Source organism: Hippoglossus stenolepis, chromosome 8 (genome assembly GCF_022539355.2).
Source record: "Hippoglossus stenolepis isolate QCI-W04-F060 chromosome 8, HSTE1.2, whole genome shotgun sequence".
Taxonomy (NCBI): Eukaryota; Metazoa; Chordata; class Actinopteri; order Pleuronectiformes; family Pleuronectidae; genus Hippoglossus; species Hippoglossus stenolepis.
This window is the reverse complement of record NC_061490.1, coordinates 22,491,816-22,506,994: the sequence shown is the minus strand read 5'-3', so window position 1 is coordinate 22,506,994 and position 15,179 is coordinate 22,491,816. Positions and strand designations below refer to the sequence as shown.

General features: G+C 43.3%; 1 protein-coding gene across 1 annotated transcript in view; it reads right to left on the bottom strand.

The window, feature by feature from the left end:
* gabbr1a (gamma-aminobutyric acid (GABA) B receptor, 1a) overlaps positions 1-15,179 on the bottom strand; it is a 68,946-nt gene that overhangs the window by 28,126 nt on the left and 25,641 nt on the right. The window contains exons 8-12 of the mRNA XM_035163263.2: positions 11,436-11,570; positions 6,478-6,648; positions 4,811-4,912; positions 4,474-4,539; positions 4,042-4,233 (exon numbers count right to left, since the gene is read on the bottom strand). Coding sequence (XP_035019154.1) covers positions 4,042-4,233; positions 4,474-4,539; positions 4,811-4,912; positions 6,478-6,648; positions 11,436-11,570 — 666 coding nt within the window. The remainder of the gene's footprint in view (positions 1-4,041; positions 4,234-4,473; positions 4,540-4,810; positions 4,913-6,477; positions 6,649-11,435; positions 11,571-15,179) is intronic.

The following is a 15,179-nucleotide window of genomic DNA, read 5'->3' as shown; positions in this document are numbered from 1 at the left end:
GCTCACACCCGATCCTTTGTGTTATACTACAAATAGATAAACAACAGGGAAAACATAACCTCCTTGACGGAGGCAATAAAAAGTTTGTAGAATAAAAGCCATTTGACATTAAAAGCTGCGCCCGCTAAGCTAACTGCTGCAGTGTGACATTTCTAAAGGAAACATTTGATATCCTGGATTATGTTCGTCTTTCCACCATGTGAGTTAGGTGAGAGGATTGAAAGTTTCTGTTTTACAGGAAATATTCCATTTCACGGCCTGGAACAGCTTTTAAAATCCCTATAAAACCACAACTCATCCTTTCTATATTTAGTTTGTGTACAGATTAAACAAACAAGATATGATGTGTTAATTGTTGAAATCTAAAGATGCTGGTTGGCCTATTTTTGAATCTTTAGATAGAGGGTAGTAAACTGTAACCCCAGCTGCTTCAAGTCTTTATGCTAAGCTAAGCAATGATATAGATGACCGCTAACTTTTAGAATGGCTTTGAATTTTCTCTCTTGAAGTTTGTGAAAATCATAATGAACAGAGTTTAAAACCTGGAACCAGGCCGAGCAGCTACAAGCTGAATCGTGACCAAAGAACATTTGATTCAGAGCCAAAAATATGAGCCAGCAATGTATTGTAGTTTGTATACTTGTATATAACATTTCATATAGTGTAGTAACCCTGTGTATCGACGCTGAATGATCAGATTGCAGCAGACATGATTTTCACAGCTGAGGTGAAGATTTCCATAGTAACAGAGAGCTCCATCAATCACAGCTGTCGCTATTACAGCTGAGGATTGTGGGTAGTGTCGTACTTCACCTTGACATCGTGGATAAAACACGACTTTCTTAAAATGCAGTTCATATCATCTGAGTTGTGGTTTCTACATGATCACATCACCTTTTTCCACAGGCTCGTAGCTTGTGGTAAATCTACCTTGGATGGTTAAAACATTACGGCTGATAATCAAAATCTCTCTTTAGATGATGAACTGGATTTTAACTTTCAGAACTGCTCAAATATTCCTTTAGATATGTTAAGTGAATTAGGGAAACCACAGCGCTCTGTTTACAATTGAAAGCAAAGAAAGAAACCTTACAGCTCTTATGGAGATCATAATTATTTCCCAGCTTTTGACTGACAATCAATACGAGTGTAATAAATGCACAGAGCCTCCACTGAGAATCAGGAGATTAAATCGTTACAAAATGTGGGATTATGACATCAACGTCGTTTCAGAGCGAATGTGACTGCTCTGAATTTATTTACTCCGATATTTTATTAGAAGCACAATCAAGCTGTTCAGAAGTGATTGAAACACCAATAAACATTAACACGTCGCACCGAAAGCGGGGATGAATGTATAATGGGAGATTATTCCTTGCAAATCATGAACGTGTCCCCGTGGATTCTCCGAGACCAATTAGACATACACACCTCCAGTTAAGCTATGTCACATTCATCTCATTGAAATTCCACCTTGGCATTTAAATCTGCCACTACTTACTGAAAACTAGCTGACAACGTGCGACTGCCGACCTGCGGCATTGGCACGCGAGCTTCCCCCGACTCCTCCATCTATAAGAAATATGCCAATTTCAAACTTGGGAATTGAATTTGAATGCACGGGGGCCATGAGCAGGAGTTGTGGCTGTAATTCTTATCATCCATTGAGTCGCACGTCAACAGCTAAATCAGCAGGTAGCGTCAGGTGCTGCATGAATATAAACAACAGCTGCTGATGAAGTGCGACAGAGGGTCGGAGGGGTGGAGAGGGGGGGGGGGATGGCGGAGAAGGTTGGGGACGAGGAGACGGCAAAGGAGAAGGGGGGAGGAGGAGGGGGGAGTAAACAAGAAGGGCGAGAGGATGATCCACAATAGAACAGGGGAGTCAGAGAAGGTCGAACACTGGGAGAGACGGAGAGGGGAAGAGACGGTTTAAGAGGATTAGAGAAGGTGAACAGAGGAGAGCGACGGTAAAACGACCGCTACCTGAGAGGCATAAAACCAAGGTCACACAAATTATAGAGGAAAACATTTTAGAAAGCATGACGCTGATAAATAAAACAAATAATCCATTCTCCAATCAAGAAATAAGTATTACGTCCCCGTCTGTCCGACGACTAAGAAGCTTGATATTGATTCAGGGTCGTACACTTCAGTGAAGACATGACGTCACCGCATCACTAAACAAGCGTCTGCGAAAAAACGCCGTCTCATGGGGATCAATTTATTTTGCATCAATGACAGAAGACGTTGGTTGCTGATCTGAATAAGAAGAGCCGAACAGTCTGAAGGACAAACAGTCACTATATGACCCACTGATGATCAATCAGTGGACACCGCTGTAAAGACACACACACAAATCTAATTATCTGAAAAATTGCACGTTTTAAAGTACCACGGTATTTTAGGGCTCATTATCATTTGTTTTCATTTGTGAAAAAAAACCTGAATCAATGCCTCAGTGTTTAAATTGATTTTTAAAGATGACTAATGTACATTCAGATCAAATGTGAAGTGGATTCTCGATGCAGGACAATTACTTACAAAGTCAATGGAAAGACGTAAATCTACTCCCTGATGTACAATCAAAAGAAGGACGCTCACAATATCACTTTCACTAAACAATTACCGTGACCGAAATTTTTTTTAATAATTACAAATGCTTAGGACTTTTCAATATTTAGCACACGGTGATTGATCTTTCCAAGTGGAAAACAGATAAACCAATGAAACCCCCCCCCTTAAAGGACAAAGACATTCTGGAACATGACAGCATGTGCATCAAACAGCTTAGAGCTCATACATCGATAAATAATTAAAGAAAGTGGCCGACAAGATATGAATAAGGTCAAACGTGGCTACGAGGAAAATATGCTCCATTTAAGGTGTTATTTGAATAAAGAGAATAGCACGATACAGAGCAATTACTCACACTGTAGTTTCATATTAATATAATAATATAATGCAATCAGTGTTTTCTCTAATTAACAGCGCTAATTAATTACACTTATTATCAAAATACTTCAATAATACTACTGACGTCTTGATGATCATCTAGTTGATCAAAGGTGCTCGGAGCGATCAATAGCATGCAGGCTAAAATGCTAACACGCTAACATTTGGAGGGTGTATTGTTCACCATGTTGCTGATAGTTAAATAGTTGTATGCTAATATTTACCAATTAGCTCTAAAGAAAAGTGAATCAGGGAAGTGAAATTAATGCCAATATTTTAGTTTTAGTTTTTAAACCATATTAAAATGTTCACCTGATGTTGACGATGATACCAAATGTCATGACATGGATCCGATAGCTGTCAACGCATTTCATTTAAAGCCGTAAATATCCAGGTCATGGTGGCAGCAGAGGGAGAGACGTCAGTAAAACTTATTGATGTCGTTGTTTAGAAGGTTTCTTTCACTCACTAGACTCTGGTACATAATTAGCATCACATTCACACTTAAGTCCCTTTTCTCTTTACACCTTCTGGCTGCACGGAGACATCAAGTAAAGGTGATAATTGGCGCAAACCAATGACTTTCTTGAGTATCTGAGTCATTTTCAATTATCATCAGTTAATGGGGTAGACTGAGATGTTGGGTGGGTTGATTTCTGCAATATTTCCATTTCTTTTTTTATTAATTATCATCATATATAATTATCATTTATCTTCTGATTTGTTTTTACAATATGTGCGAGGTCCCTGTGTATTAGAACTTTTGGAAATAAAACTCTGAACTCCATTTCTTATCTGTAGCTACTTTCATGACAAAGTACAAGTGCGCTCTGGTTCGTGTCATTAGAAACTCATTAAGCTCCTGCATTGGACCTAAGTGCTGTAAGAATTTTTGAATTATAGCTAAGGTTTCACTCATTTACTCAATAATATAAATGTGAATAATTATCTGTGAATTAAACACCAGCGGTTGTTGTTTCATGTTGGTAGAGTTGTAATTCCTTCTTACTGACATCAAATATGATTTAATTTCTCTTGAATGTGATGATTACTGTGAGGATGAGACAGTGTTTTATGTTTTCCCACCATGTTGGAGACGCCGCGGACGGTCTCGGGGTTCAACATGACGATCTCGGTGGTCACGTGTCCCTCCACGGCCTCCGTCATGTTCTCCACTGTGCAGTTTATAGCCGGGTCTTTGATCTTAAACCAGTTGTCTGCGTACCAGCCAATCAGGAACCAAACATACTTCTTCCCGTAGAGCTTCTCCTTGAACACCTGCAGCAGGGAGGGAGAGAGGGAGGCAGAAGGGAGGAGGGAGGGAGGGAGGGGGAGAATGATAAATAAGCATGAGGAGAATAATTCCCCGAGATGTGTTGAGCATGTTGCATCCCTGCCTAACAAGGAAATTCATCCAGACATTCAAACAGCTCATTGCCGAGCTCAGTTTCTGCTAATACCCAGTTAGGTTCAGTCTGCCGGGATCAATCGAGCAGGAAAAAATAAAAAGGTACTAACCTCACAAAACACCTTTCTGGCTTCGGTCTCATAAAAGAGCCCCACAATGATCCTGGCATCCTGGCGCTGCATGAAAATATGAAAACAAAGAGAAACATTGCTCAGGTTCATCAGCAGCGACAATAGAACTTCACGATGGCGCGGTTTGATGTGGCAGAGCGGTGTTCCAAAGTTCCTGCTGCTTCACAGGACCGCACGTATACCGCTGTTCAGGAGTTGGTAATTAGCATGGCGCATTCATTTCCTCTATCAAATCACCTCTCTGCTAATGGTATGGTGTGCAGCTGTGAGGTGGGGGAGACGACCAGCAGCTGAGGTGAATTTTTAATCAAAGCACCTTGAGGTTCTTGACAGCGACAGCCGGGTCGGTGAGGAAACTCTGGCGAACGCTGATCTCGATGCCCGCCTCCTTCGTCCTCTCCTCCAGATCGTCCAGCGTCTGCGAGATGAAAAGGAAGGACGAGGCGAGACAGACAGGGAGGGAGGGAGGGAGGGGGGGAGAGAGGTGGTTAGAGAGGCGGCTGAACACAGAGAGATAGAGACCTGGCAGCTTGAGATTATAGAAAAACACCAAAGAAAAGCAACAAAGTCTGAGGTGGGGGGGAAAAGGAATAAAAGAGAAATCTGAAGTGTATATGAGAAATGTCAAGAGGAGGCCGGACAATGTGGGGATGTATGATAAACAAGAAATGCACCAAGGGAGAGGATAGATTTTTTTTACACAAAGAACACGACTGGAAAGAAGAAAAAGAAGAATGTGAGGAGGGAGAGGAAAGAATGTGAGAGTGGGATCATTAACCTCCATCTCAGGAACCAACCCAAGTGTCATGGCATCGACCGCCGGGCCTGGGAGAGATGTATTGCTTGATCAATATTTCAACAAATTACTTAAAAAAAAAAAAATCACCCCCATCAATCGCCGGCAGAGATTGTCTGAGGGTGCGCCGCAAAGCCTGAGAACACAGCTGCTCCTGTAAACAAACACACGGAGGCCGGCAAACGTCACCAGGACTGATGGGTCATGGACAAAGTGATCTATGTCTAATAATTCCAGGAATCTCAGTCTGTTTGTTTTTGTGGCTCACAAATCTCAGGAGCCATTCATCTTATCGGCTTCAAACTCGTCATGTGTGACTATGGGGGTCTGAAATGTTGGTGATGCGCGTTGACGACAGCAGCAACCGATTCTCCAGTTCAAGGTTCCGCGCACTGAGTCGAGCTTCACTGAACTTTGAATAAACAGGTGAGCGGCTCTTTGTGCAGCAGCGGTGGTGCAGCTTCGGGGGGGTTCTGCAGACTGAGATTAGCAGCCGGGTTTTACGTTAGAAAGAAAGAAAGCTACAACCAGCATTAACACAGGCCAAGAGCAACAGGCCCGTTTAGAACCAGGCCATCTCATAACTCCAGAAGTCTCTGTCTGTTGCTCGCATACCTCGAGAACAGTGCGTCTTTATGGCTTCACCCTCTGTAGCAGCGACGTCTGGGACTCATCAATCTAAGTGACGTTGTCGATCATGACAAAGGACACATTCATGATAATGGAAACGACAACTGACTCTATGTGGACAGAGAGAAGGACTTATTGTGAAGCTTTTGTGCTGCTTTCAATCAAAACCCTGCGCTTGCACTCAGATAGTCCCTGATAGTAGCTTAGATTTGCTCTGCTTGTGCTTTACCCACTCTCAATAATGAAAGACCACACTCTTAAATAAAAATGGGGAGGGGGGGGACATAATTCTCCAGATCAGGGTTCTGTGTATAGTCAAGCTTCACTGAACTTTGTATAAACAGCAGCAGCTCTCAGCAGCGGTGGCTCCAGGGTTCTGCAGACAGAGTCCCTACTGCAGGTCACTTCTGCACGTTCACATAGAAAGCTGCAACCAACATTACATTACACTGCACAGGTTGTTGTTTTTAAAAGCAAGAGAGAGAGATGAAAAGAAAAGTAAGAGGAGGAGACACAAAGGTGTTCCGTTGAAATGAAGGAGAGTAAAATTCACTGACCGAGGTAAACACTTCGGTGGTTTGCTGGATGGTGGCGATGCGAGTCCACTTCCACTTCTGGAAGAGCCGCACCCTGGTGGGGTTGTGGAGGGTGGCCGAGGGGTGCGTGCGGAAGAAGGTGGGGAAGCGCTGACGGTTGGACAGAGCCGGTGAGCTGGAGCCGTAGGACAGCTGAGAAACGAGAAGAGAGAAAAGAGTTAGCAGCAGAAAGGGTGGGGTGGAAGAACAAAGGGAAAAACACACTTCTGAAGGTCCTTCCAGACATCAGTAGTAAACACACTTCAATCAAATGTATTCAAATTCAGGACTCTCTTGTTCCTCCTCGGTACACAGCGTTCTTTGATGCCAATTGGTTCAAACAGCAAACGAGAGAAGGAAACGGCAGAAAGACGGAGAACCAAAGAGACAAACCCAGATCTCATTTTCATCCACACCCACTCCCTCCCTCCCTCGTTTCCCTCCCGCTTATGAGGTGTGTCGCTAAACTCCATAATTTCAATAAGGGAAACTTAAACACTGCAGGCAGGATTTCCCTGGCATACAAAACAAATGAAAAAAAAAAAGACCTAATTATTGTTGTTGCAAACAGTTGGCACGGTGACGGTCTGTTTGTTTCATGTGGACGTATATAATCTGAATTGTCGGGCACCGTTCCCATAAAAAACACCTGTGGTGGAGAAGCTGATAAGATGTGTGTGTCCAAAGCTGCGGGGATGAGGGATGGTGGAAACTGCCAATAGAAACAGGCAGAAGGATGTTCCTCTAACAATTAGTTTCACAGTGACACCTGGATATAAAATCCTCGACAGGTCTCCTTTAAAAAAGAGAAAGCAGGCGTTTGGGGAACCATTACAGACAGATACAGCCCCTCGTCCGTCCCGGCTCTCATCTCATCCCCATTACCTGCACAGCCCTGGGATGTTCACCACTCTGGTGCTCCCAGCGGCGAACACAGGGGGGGGTGATGATAGATGTCAAATGTCATAAACAATGTGCATTGTGGACCCACGGTAACAAATCTCTGTGGACGCAGGCAGGTAGACGGAGGCATCAGTAAGAAGGAGTGGAAACCATACAGGAAGTGACAGCTGATCTGGGCGCGCCACTGAGAGTTCCGGGGGAAATCTACAGTGGTGGATGAAACGTCAACGATAAGGGAGATAGGACGAGCCTCAACTCCCAGATTAGTAGATACAATCACTAGCGCTAAATCTTATATAGGAACTTTTTGCTCTTTTCAAACTAACTTAATTTTGGCCACCCAACAAAGGCTCAACAAGAGTGAAGCCAAAATGACTTGATCGCCCCCTGGAGGCTGGCTGCAGTATGTTAGTGTTAGTGGCTGGGACATGGGCCAAAATAAAGTCAAAGTAGTCTACATGGTTTCTGTCATTTCAGTTAGTTCCTACCACACTGATGTTTGTTCATGTGTTAATTATTATAGCAAGTTTTGCTTTAATTAGTTATTTTTGATGCTATAAGAATGAAGTGAAATATAACTGACAGCTGAGACTGACACACGATTGGTCGAGTGCATGTATCACAAATGGCGGCACAGGTATTCTTAATATTTCTATAACTAAGTTGGGAGTACACAATTATCTGTGTGCAGCCACCTAGCTAGCATCTACCAATAGCCTGCATACAAGACGTTTTCTTATGTATGAATAAATATTTTCTTATGTATAAATACTTTAAGTACTGACACTCCTTTCCCTTCCATCCTAGTTACTGCAGCAGTAACTTCATAGACACTGGGCAAACACACCACAGCTAAGTGAGAAAACTCATTTTATTGTTTGATTCTATTGCTTGACTTTCTTGAGCACCGTGTCTTGACCAAACGTAGACTCACAAGCTTTTTCCCCACGGCAACACTGAAATAAACAGACAGGAAAACAGTGACAAAACTGAGATAGAGCAAACAACTGCTGTGGCAGAAATAGACCGAGCAGCAGCAGCAGCCTGCAACAGACATCAGAGCTTCCCCCAAAAACCACAAACAATATCTCTGGATTGTCAGTTCGTCAGTTCTCCCATGTCCTTGTAGTAGCGGATCAATGCAGGACTGTGGCTTACAGTGCTTTTACAAAAGGAGATGGGGGATTAAATTAAGAGCCCCTCCTTGATCAGCGTCCAGAAATGGAGGTTGCTTTTGCCTCCCCGGCGCTGTGATGAGGCTGCTTGACATGCGAGGAGGCTCCTGAAGGCAGAACGCATACAGAAATAATTGAGTGTGGCGGTTAGGAGGTTGTGCCAGTGGTGGCGTGTAGTAAAGAGAGACAGATCCCTTTGTGTGTGCATGGGGAGAATCGACTGCTCGAGTTGAAGGAGCAAGGCGGAAATGAAGAGTGGGTGAGAAAGACAGAAGAGATGGAAAGAAGGAAGGAAGGAAGAGAAAGGGGCTGAAATAGAGCAGACCAGCTCCAGGCAGCGACAACTCAGAGAGGAGAGAGGAAGGCAGAGTCAAGAAGTGGAAGAGAGTTTTTAATGATGGGGAAAGAATGAGTGACAAAGAGAAATGGGAAAGAGGGGCAGGTGCCAACCACTACAACTGATTGTTCTCCATGACTAATCTCTGAATAAAACTTCAATTATAGGACAAGGCTAATAAGCAGAGCAGTGTGAGTGACAGCGAGGCCGATCAAGAGAAGACACTGGCGGAGATAAACAACACAAACTGACTGATGAAGACATAAAAAAACAAAATATGTCCAAAGAAATATCTGCAGCAGATTCGAGCATCAGTTCTCCTGCCGATATATTATTTAAAGTTGTGAGACATGTATTATCAGGCAGCATGTGAGGTCTCACAGTATATTTTGTCCTCTGCTATATCGTAGCTGTCGATGCAATATTGTGAAACTGCCTCGTCACTAATTAAAGGAGCTTAGTTAAGTATCTTAAAATCAATGAATAACTACAGCATTGATTTTGGGAACTTAGAGTAATTACGATAAGGGCCAAAGATCATCACTTAGATGAATGTCAACACCACTGCACATTTCACACCGAACGTAGCTGAGGTCCGATTCTCTCCCAGCACAAACTGGGCAGAAGATTTCATATCTCTCTCTGAGCCACAGAACAGAAATCCACCAGAGATAGAAAAATGGGACAACACTGTCCTCGTAGCTGTTTGTCTGGCATCGAGCTCCTGTTCCCTTCAGAGGATCAGTGCTTTTACTAAGTCGCTTTGGACTAAAAGGTCCCACACATAAATTCAATGTAGTGAAAATAGTGTAGCGAAAGAAAGCAACAGGTTTTATGGAAAAATGTAGTGTCAGGTTTAAGATGTTAAAAATGTTTAACCTTGGACAGAGGTCACTTACAGGCCGACTGTGGTCCTGATCCGGAAACAGACCAAAGACCTATTACTGGTAAATCATCGTGACACATCTTTTTAACAAATCTATTTGAACTGGTGCAGCTTCTCTAGCCTTTACGGCACCGGTTCAACGACCCAGGAAAGTCGCAGACCAATTGCATGCGTTGTAAATCCTCTCGTGTGACGCCACTCAGCCAATCACATCTGTGAATTCTGACGAGCATCTCAACCGGAGTCCACGGGGAGAGAGAGGAGAGGAGGACAGTGAGAAGTGAGTCAGAAAATTGGTTGAGACAGTTAAGTGCAAATTAATTAAGTTAAGAGAGATGATTAATTTACCCTTTTTATTTTTCTCTAAAATCAAGCACTTTGTAAAAAAAAAATTAAAAAAAAGAAGCTTTCTGCTGTTCCTTTTAATTTCTACATGACTTGAGAGAAGAGCGTTTATTTTTTTATGACGTGACAAACCTAAAAATCTATCTGTGCGGGGGCTGAGGTGCAGTAAGTGCAGCCACTCAAACTGATGCAATAGAAAGTCCTCCTTAGTCCAGACCGTCTCATCTCAGTTTGGCCCTCGCATCTATTTGGTCTAAGAACGCAAAGACGAACGTGTCGCGTTCTTAAGCCGAGTCCTCGGAAAGGACGCGGCTCCTGAATTGGGACACAGCTATTATCTGATTACCCTTCTGACGGAGCTTTTACAGTAGAACAGTTTATTAAGCTCGGTTGCGTTTCATTGCTCGTGTATTCAACTTGTAGAAGAATGGGCCGTGTGTTGTATTGTGTCGCTTTACGATTGTTAAATTTGTCACCCAGTCAACACCCAGATGTGCCCTCAGCTCGTCTCCTCCTGTTTCCTCGCGTGTCCTCTGCTGCTCTGACGACTCATTTAGCCCTAATGGCGTGTAGCAATGCAGATGGTTCTGGTTTTTTACGTGTTTCAGGTGTTAAAATATTTATCTGCAAGATTTATGACCCAGCCTAAATACAGTGGAGGTGAATCCAGAGACCTTGCTGTAAATTAGAGTAATTGAAACGATTTTCCACTGGAGGAACGGGGCCTACAGCAGTGAGTTCTGTGGGGGCAGCAGGGACAAAGCGAAGGAGATGTTTATGTTTCATTTTTAAATGTCATTTCTCAATGCGAGGAAGCCCATTCATTATATGTTTCTTCAGCTCCAGCGGTTCGGGGGTTGTGTCAGACTCAGATAATGTATCTCAAAATCTCAACCTATTAATCCAGAACTATCTATTTTTTGCCTGCATGTGAATACATTTCACCAAATCAGCACCGCCAACTCAGGAAAGTTCTGGAATCGTAAAGTGCCTGCTTTTTATAGTATAGTGCAACCTGGGTAGACTTATTTTTGATGGACATCAGAGAAATTGATTTATTACAGAGGTGTAAGTCGCACCGAATCTAAAAATAAGTGTACCATGTCTGTGCTCAGGATTGAGTTATGAGGGAGAACAAATTTTGACGGCGATTGCAGCTCACGCCTCACGTCTCTCCCTCCGAGCCTCCACTTCACTGATATAAAAAATAAAAAAAACTCTGGCTTTAAATGACTGGAGGCTGAAGCGTGTCCTGAAGGCGTGCACTTGGGTAAAAACAGTAAAATACACCCACCACGATGAGGTTCCACATGCGGGCGGCTTCGGCGACCAGCGTGGAGACGCCGCTGCAGCCGGGCATCAGGACTATCTTGATGGGCTCGGTGTACAGAAGGTCATACAGCAACTTGGTCGCTTCCCCTGGGTCACACTGCAGGGACAGAATGAGAGAATGATTAATGGGCGGCCAGATGAACAGATGGATGGGAGGATCAATAATAAGGAAGAGAAATGAATTGAGGTCGTCGAGATAGAGGGGGAAAACGGGGCGAGAGACAGACGCGCAGGAGAAAATGGAAGAGATAAGAGCGAGGCAGACAGATGGGTGAGGAGAAGCGAGAAACAAATAAGCAATGGAGAGAGACAGCAGATAAAGAGAAGGGAAATGACACAGAAGTAGCAAGGAGCGGCAAAAAGGTCAATGCAAATGCGAGGAGAACTGGAGAAGTTCGAGTCAGGGAAATGGAACAAAACAATAGCGACGGGGTCAAGATAAAGTAACGGAAAATGGCACAGAAATAGCAGGGAGCAGCAAACAAGCAGATGCAAATGTGACAAGAGGGGAGGAGGAGAAGAAAGAAAGACATTATTCACATCCACACATCCGCGGTGCATCGTCAAAACGCAAGACGCAGTCCACGGCTCAGGACACAGGAACACAAGAAGAGCTGGGAACCAACCAGAGAGGAGCTCGCTGACCATGACGGCAGCCATCACTACTCATTTCAACCCTCCAATAAAGTCATTTACAGGATGTCTAGGTGGTGAGAGTGTGGCTGGAATGATCCATCACTGCTCTGTCAGCCAGACTCCCGACAGGCCGTCACCACCGCGCCACTCATCAGAGTCACCGATAAACTGGCCTGACACATCTAATGATTCAGCATGGAAGAGAGGACATGGCACCTCTTCCAGATGCACATTCAGAAAAAAAACCACTCCAGATGAGTGTCACAAACAATCGTACCGAGGCAGATGATGGCAACGGGCGAATATTGCTCCTAATTGGGATGTTTGTCTCAATAGCCAAATTGTCTCTTTGAGGCAGCCCAGTGATTTCTCTGAACAGGTAATCACCACTCAGGACCAGGGCCGCGTGGAGCAGCCCAGCTTCATATTGATTGATGTGTTTTCCATTAACTCTGGATTGGGCGGAATAATAGTGGTGTCGTGTCATTGCAGAAAAAGTCAGGACGCGTACATGCACTTAGATAATTAAATCCGAGGCCTGTTAAAGCAGAGCAGGCGCACTTGATTAAATTGTTTTGTTCCAATCAAAGTAAGAAAAACTGCTTAAATGAGATAAAATGAGATTTATTGTGCTTTGATTCACCGGGTCACATACAGACATGTTCCTATAAACTGTGCGTGTTATCATCGTGATCAATGTGGAGAACCAAGCTCACAGCACATGTCAAGGCAAGACAATTTCATTTATTAAGCCCCTTTCATACACAGAATTTATTTATGCAAGGTGCATAAATAAAACCACGACACGGGTAAACTGTGAACTAAACCTGTGTTCCTGTCGGTGTTAACGGAGACGTGTGATGCTTTTTTACAAGGTTTCTCTCCTCTCGCGTGTTATCAAGGTTTTCTGTGAATGTCAAAGGTCTCAAAGTCTCCCCCGCAGAAAACACTGCTCCTGAAGATCCTGAAATAACCTGTTAGTAAACCTTGTTTCCACATAACTCTGTGACCGTGCGTCAACCGGAAGCGTGTTCATTGCTATGGCAACATCCGTCATCTGCAATGTGTTATGAAAATCCTCCCGTCTGGGATATTTCAGTCTGAAATCTTGCCTCCGTTGAAAAAATGTTTTACTTAGCTGGCCAATCAGAGCAGAGAAGGCTTTATCGGGGGGTTTCAGACAGAGGCTGAAAAGAGGAGCTGCAGCAATGGACAGATAATAAATAAATGGACAATAATTAAAAAATATGAAACTGAATATGAGCACAATGTGTCTCCTTCAAAATAACCTTGAGCCTCTGACTGCTCATTGGCTTCCTAAAGCAAAGTGATCAAAAAAGAGCATCGTCTTGCTTCACCTTGTGTCATGTGACATGTTTACTGTCTGTCTGTCTCTCAATCCCACTACCAATCAAAAGAAACAATCCTGAAACATAAATACCAGTGAAGTATTCAAGCCAACATGGGGTTAAGTATGTAAACGTTTGCAGGGACATTGGATTCAACTACTTTCCCTGACAGCTGCCACTTCATCACCAGCACAAGCAGCAGAGCCTGTTCTCGGAAACCTTTTCGGTCTTTGCACTCACTGACCAACAACAATAGGAATCTGTACATAAACCCTGTTTGCTTGTCATTTAAATGTTGCCCTAAGCTGATTACTGTCGGTAATTAGAGGTTAGGAGAGCATGCCTGTAAAATTACTCACCGAGTCCAGGTCCCTGCACAGCTGATCGTTCTCAATTCACTGGGTTAATAGTATTATTACTGACTGGGAAAGCAGCCTCACAATATTGATGTTACAAAGGAACGACGGCAACCTTGTGCAATGTCGGGTCGAGAGGCGGCAGGTTTTCCTCCCAATCAATCACCACTCCAGTTGATTTTACAGATCACTTCCTCCTATTTGGTTGTTCTGGGTCAAATCAGCAGCTGATTGTTAACCTGGCGTCCGGCACACGGCTGCTTTCTCTTCATAAAACTAACGGCGGGCTTTGCTGTGGTCTGAGGGTGATGCAGACTGACAGACAGGCCTTTTTAAACACTGCCTTTCCCGAAGGTTATTTGTGTTCTGTGTCAGTGTGGCTGTCGACCGGCTGCATGCTGAGACGACGCTTGTTAGCTTTCTATTGTTGCAGTGTTTTTAACTTTACCCCGATGAGTGGTGCTAATTTATTGCCCACGCTGATTATTTCTGAATCATTTAATCAATCTATCATTACCATCCAACATCACAGCTTTTACTAACGGCTTGTTTCAACAATCTTTCCAAATTAATCGCTGCTCGCAACATGTAGAAATGGGAATGAAATTAAAAAGTGCAGACTCTGACCTTGTGGAGGTTATTTAGGTATTTTAATCAAGACAAGGAGCTATCATCTCTATCGTCTCTTGACTTGTTTAGTCATTCAACAAAATCGAATTGAGGAACTTAAGCTGACGTAGAAGGTTTTTTATTGGATGGTACACCAGTGGCAAATGCAATCATGGTGGACAGAGATCACTTTAAAAAGCCCATATAACAGGGAGAGACCATAGAGAAGATCTGGGCTGTATATGGTCCAACCTGTGAGACAATTCATATATAATAATAATAAAATAAAGTATTTCTTCGAACATAAAAATATGGGAAATCAACAATAACATCAATAATTTTTTTTTATGTGAGATCCACAGACCTAAAATGTCCTGTTCAAGGATTTTAGTTGCTCCCTTCATAATTCTGATAAATAGGGAGTCACCATCTTAAATAATAAAACCTTTAACAGGAGCTTTTAGAATGTCTCCCTCATGGCGCCCCCTTCTGGTCATGACATGCCATCACTGACGAGCGTCATTGCAACTGTCAAGAAAAGAATAACAGATTTGCGATGTTGCTCTCTCCAAGAGAAATCGACAATTCATTCTTTTTTCGCAGGCTGGAATGTGGGTCAAGTCATGAAAATTGAATCACTGCAGCTGGAAACATTCAGCTTAACTGCAACTAAACTTATGTTAACATCCTTTGGCGCCCAATAAGCAGCCTTCACAAGATGGCATTCTGTCAGAGACAATGTTATGCATGTTTTGT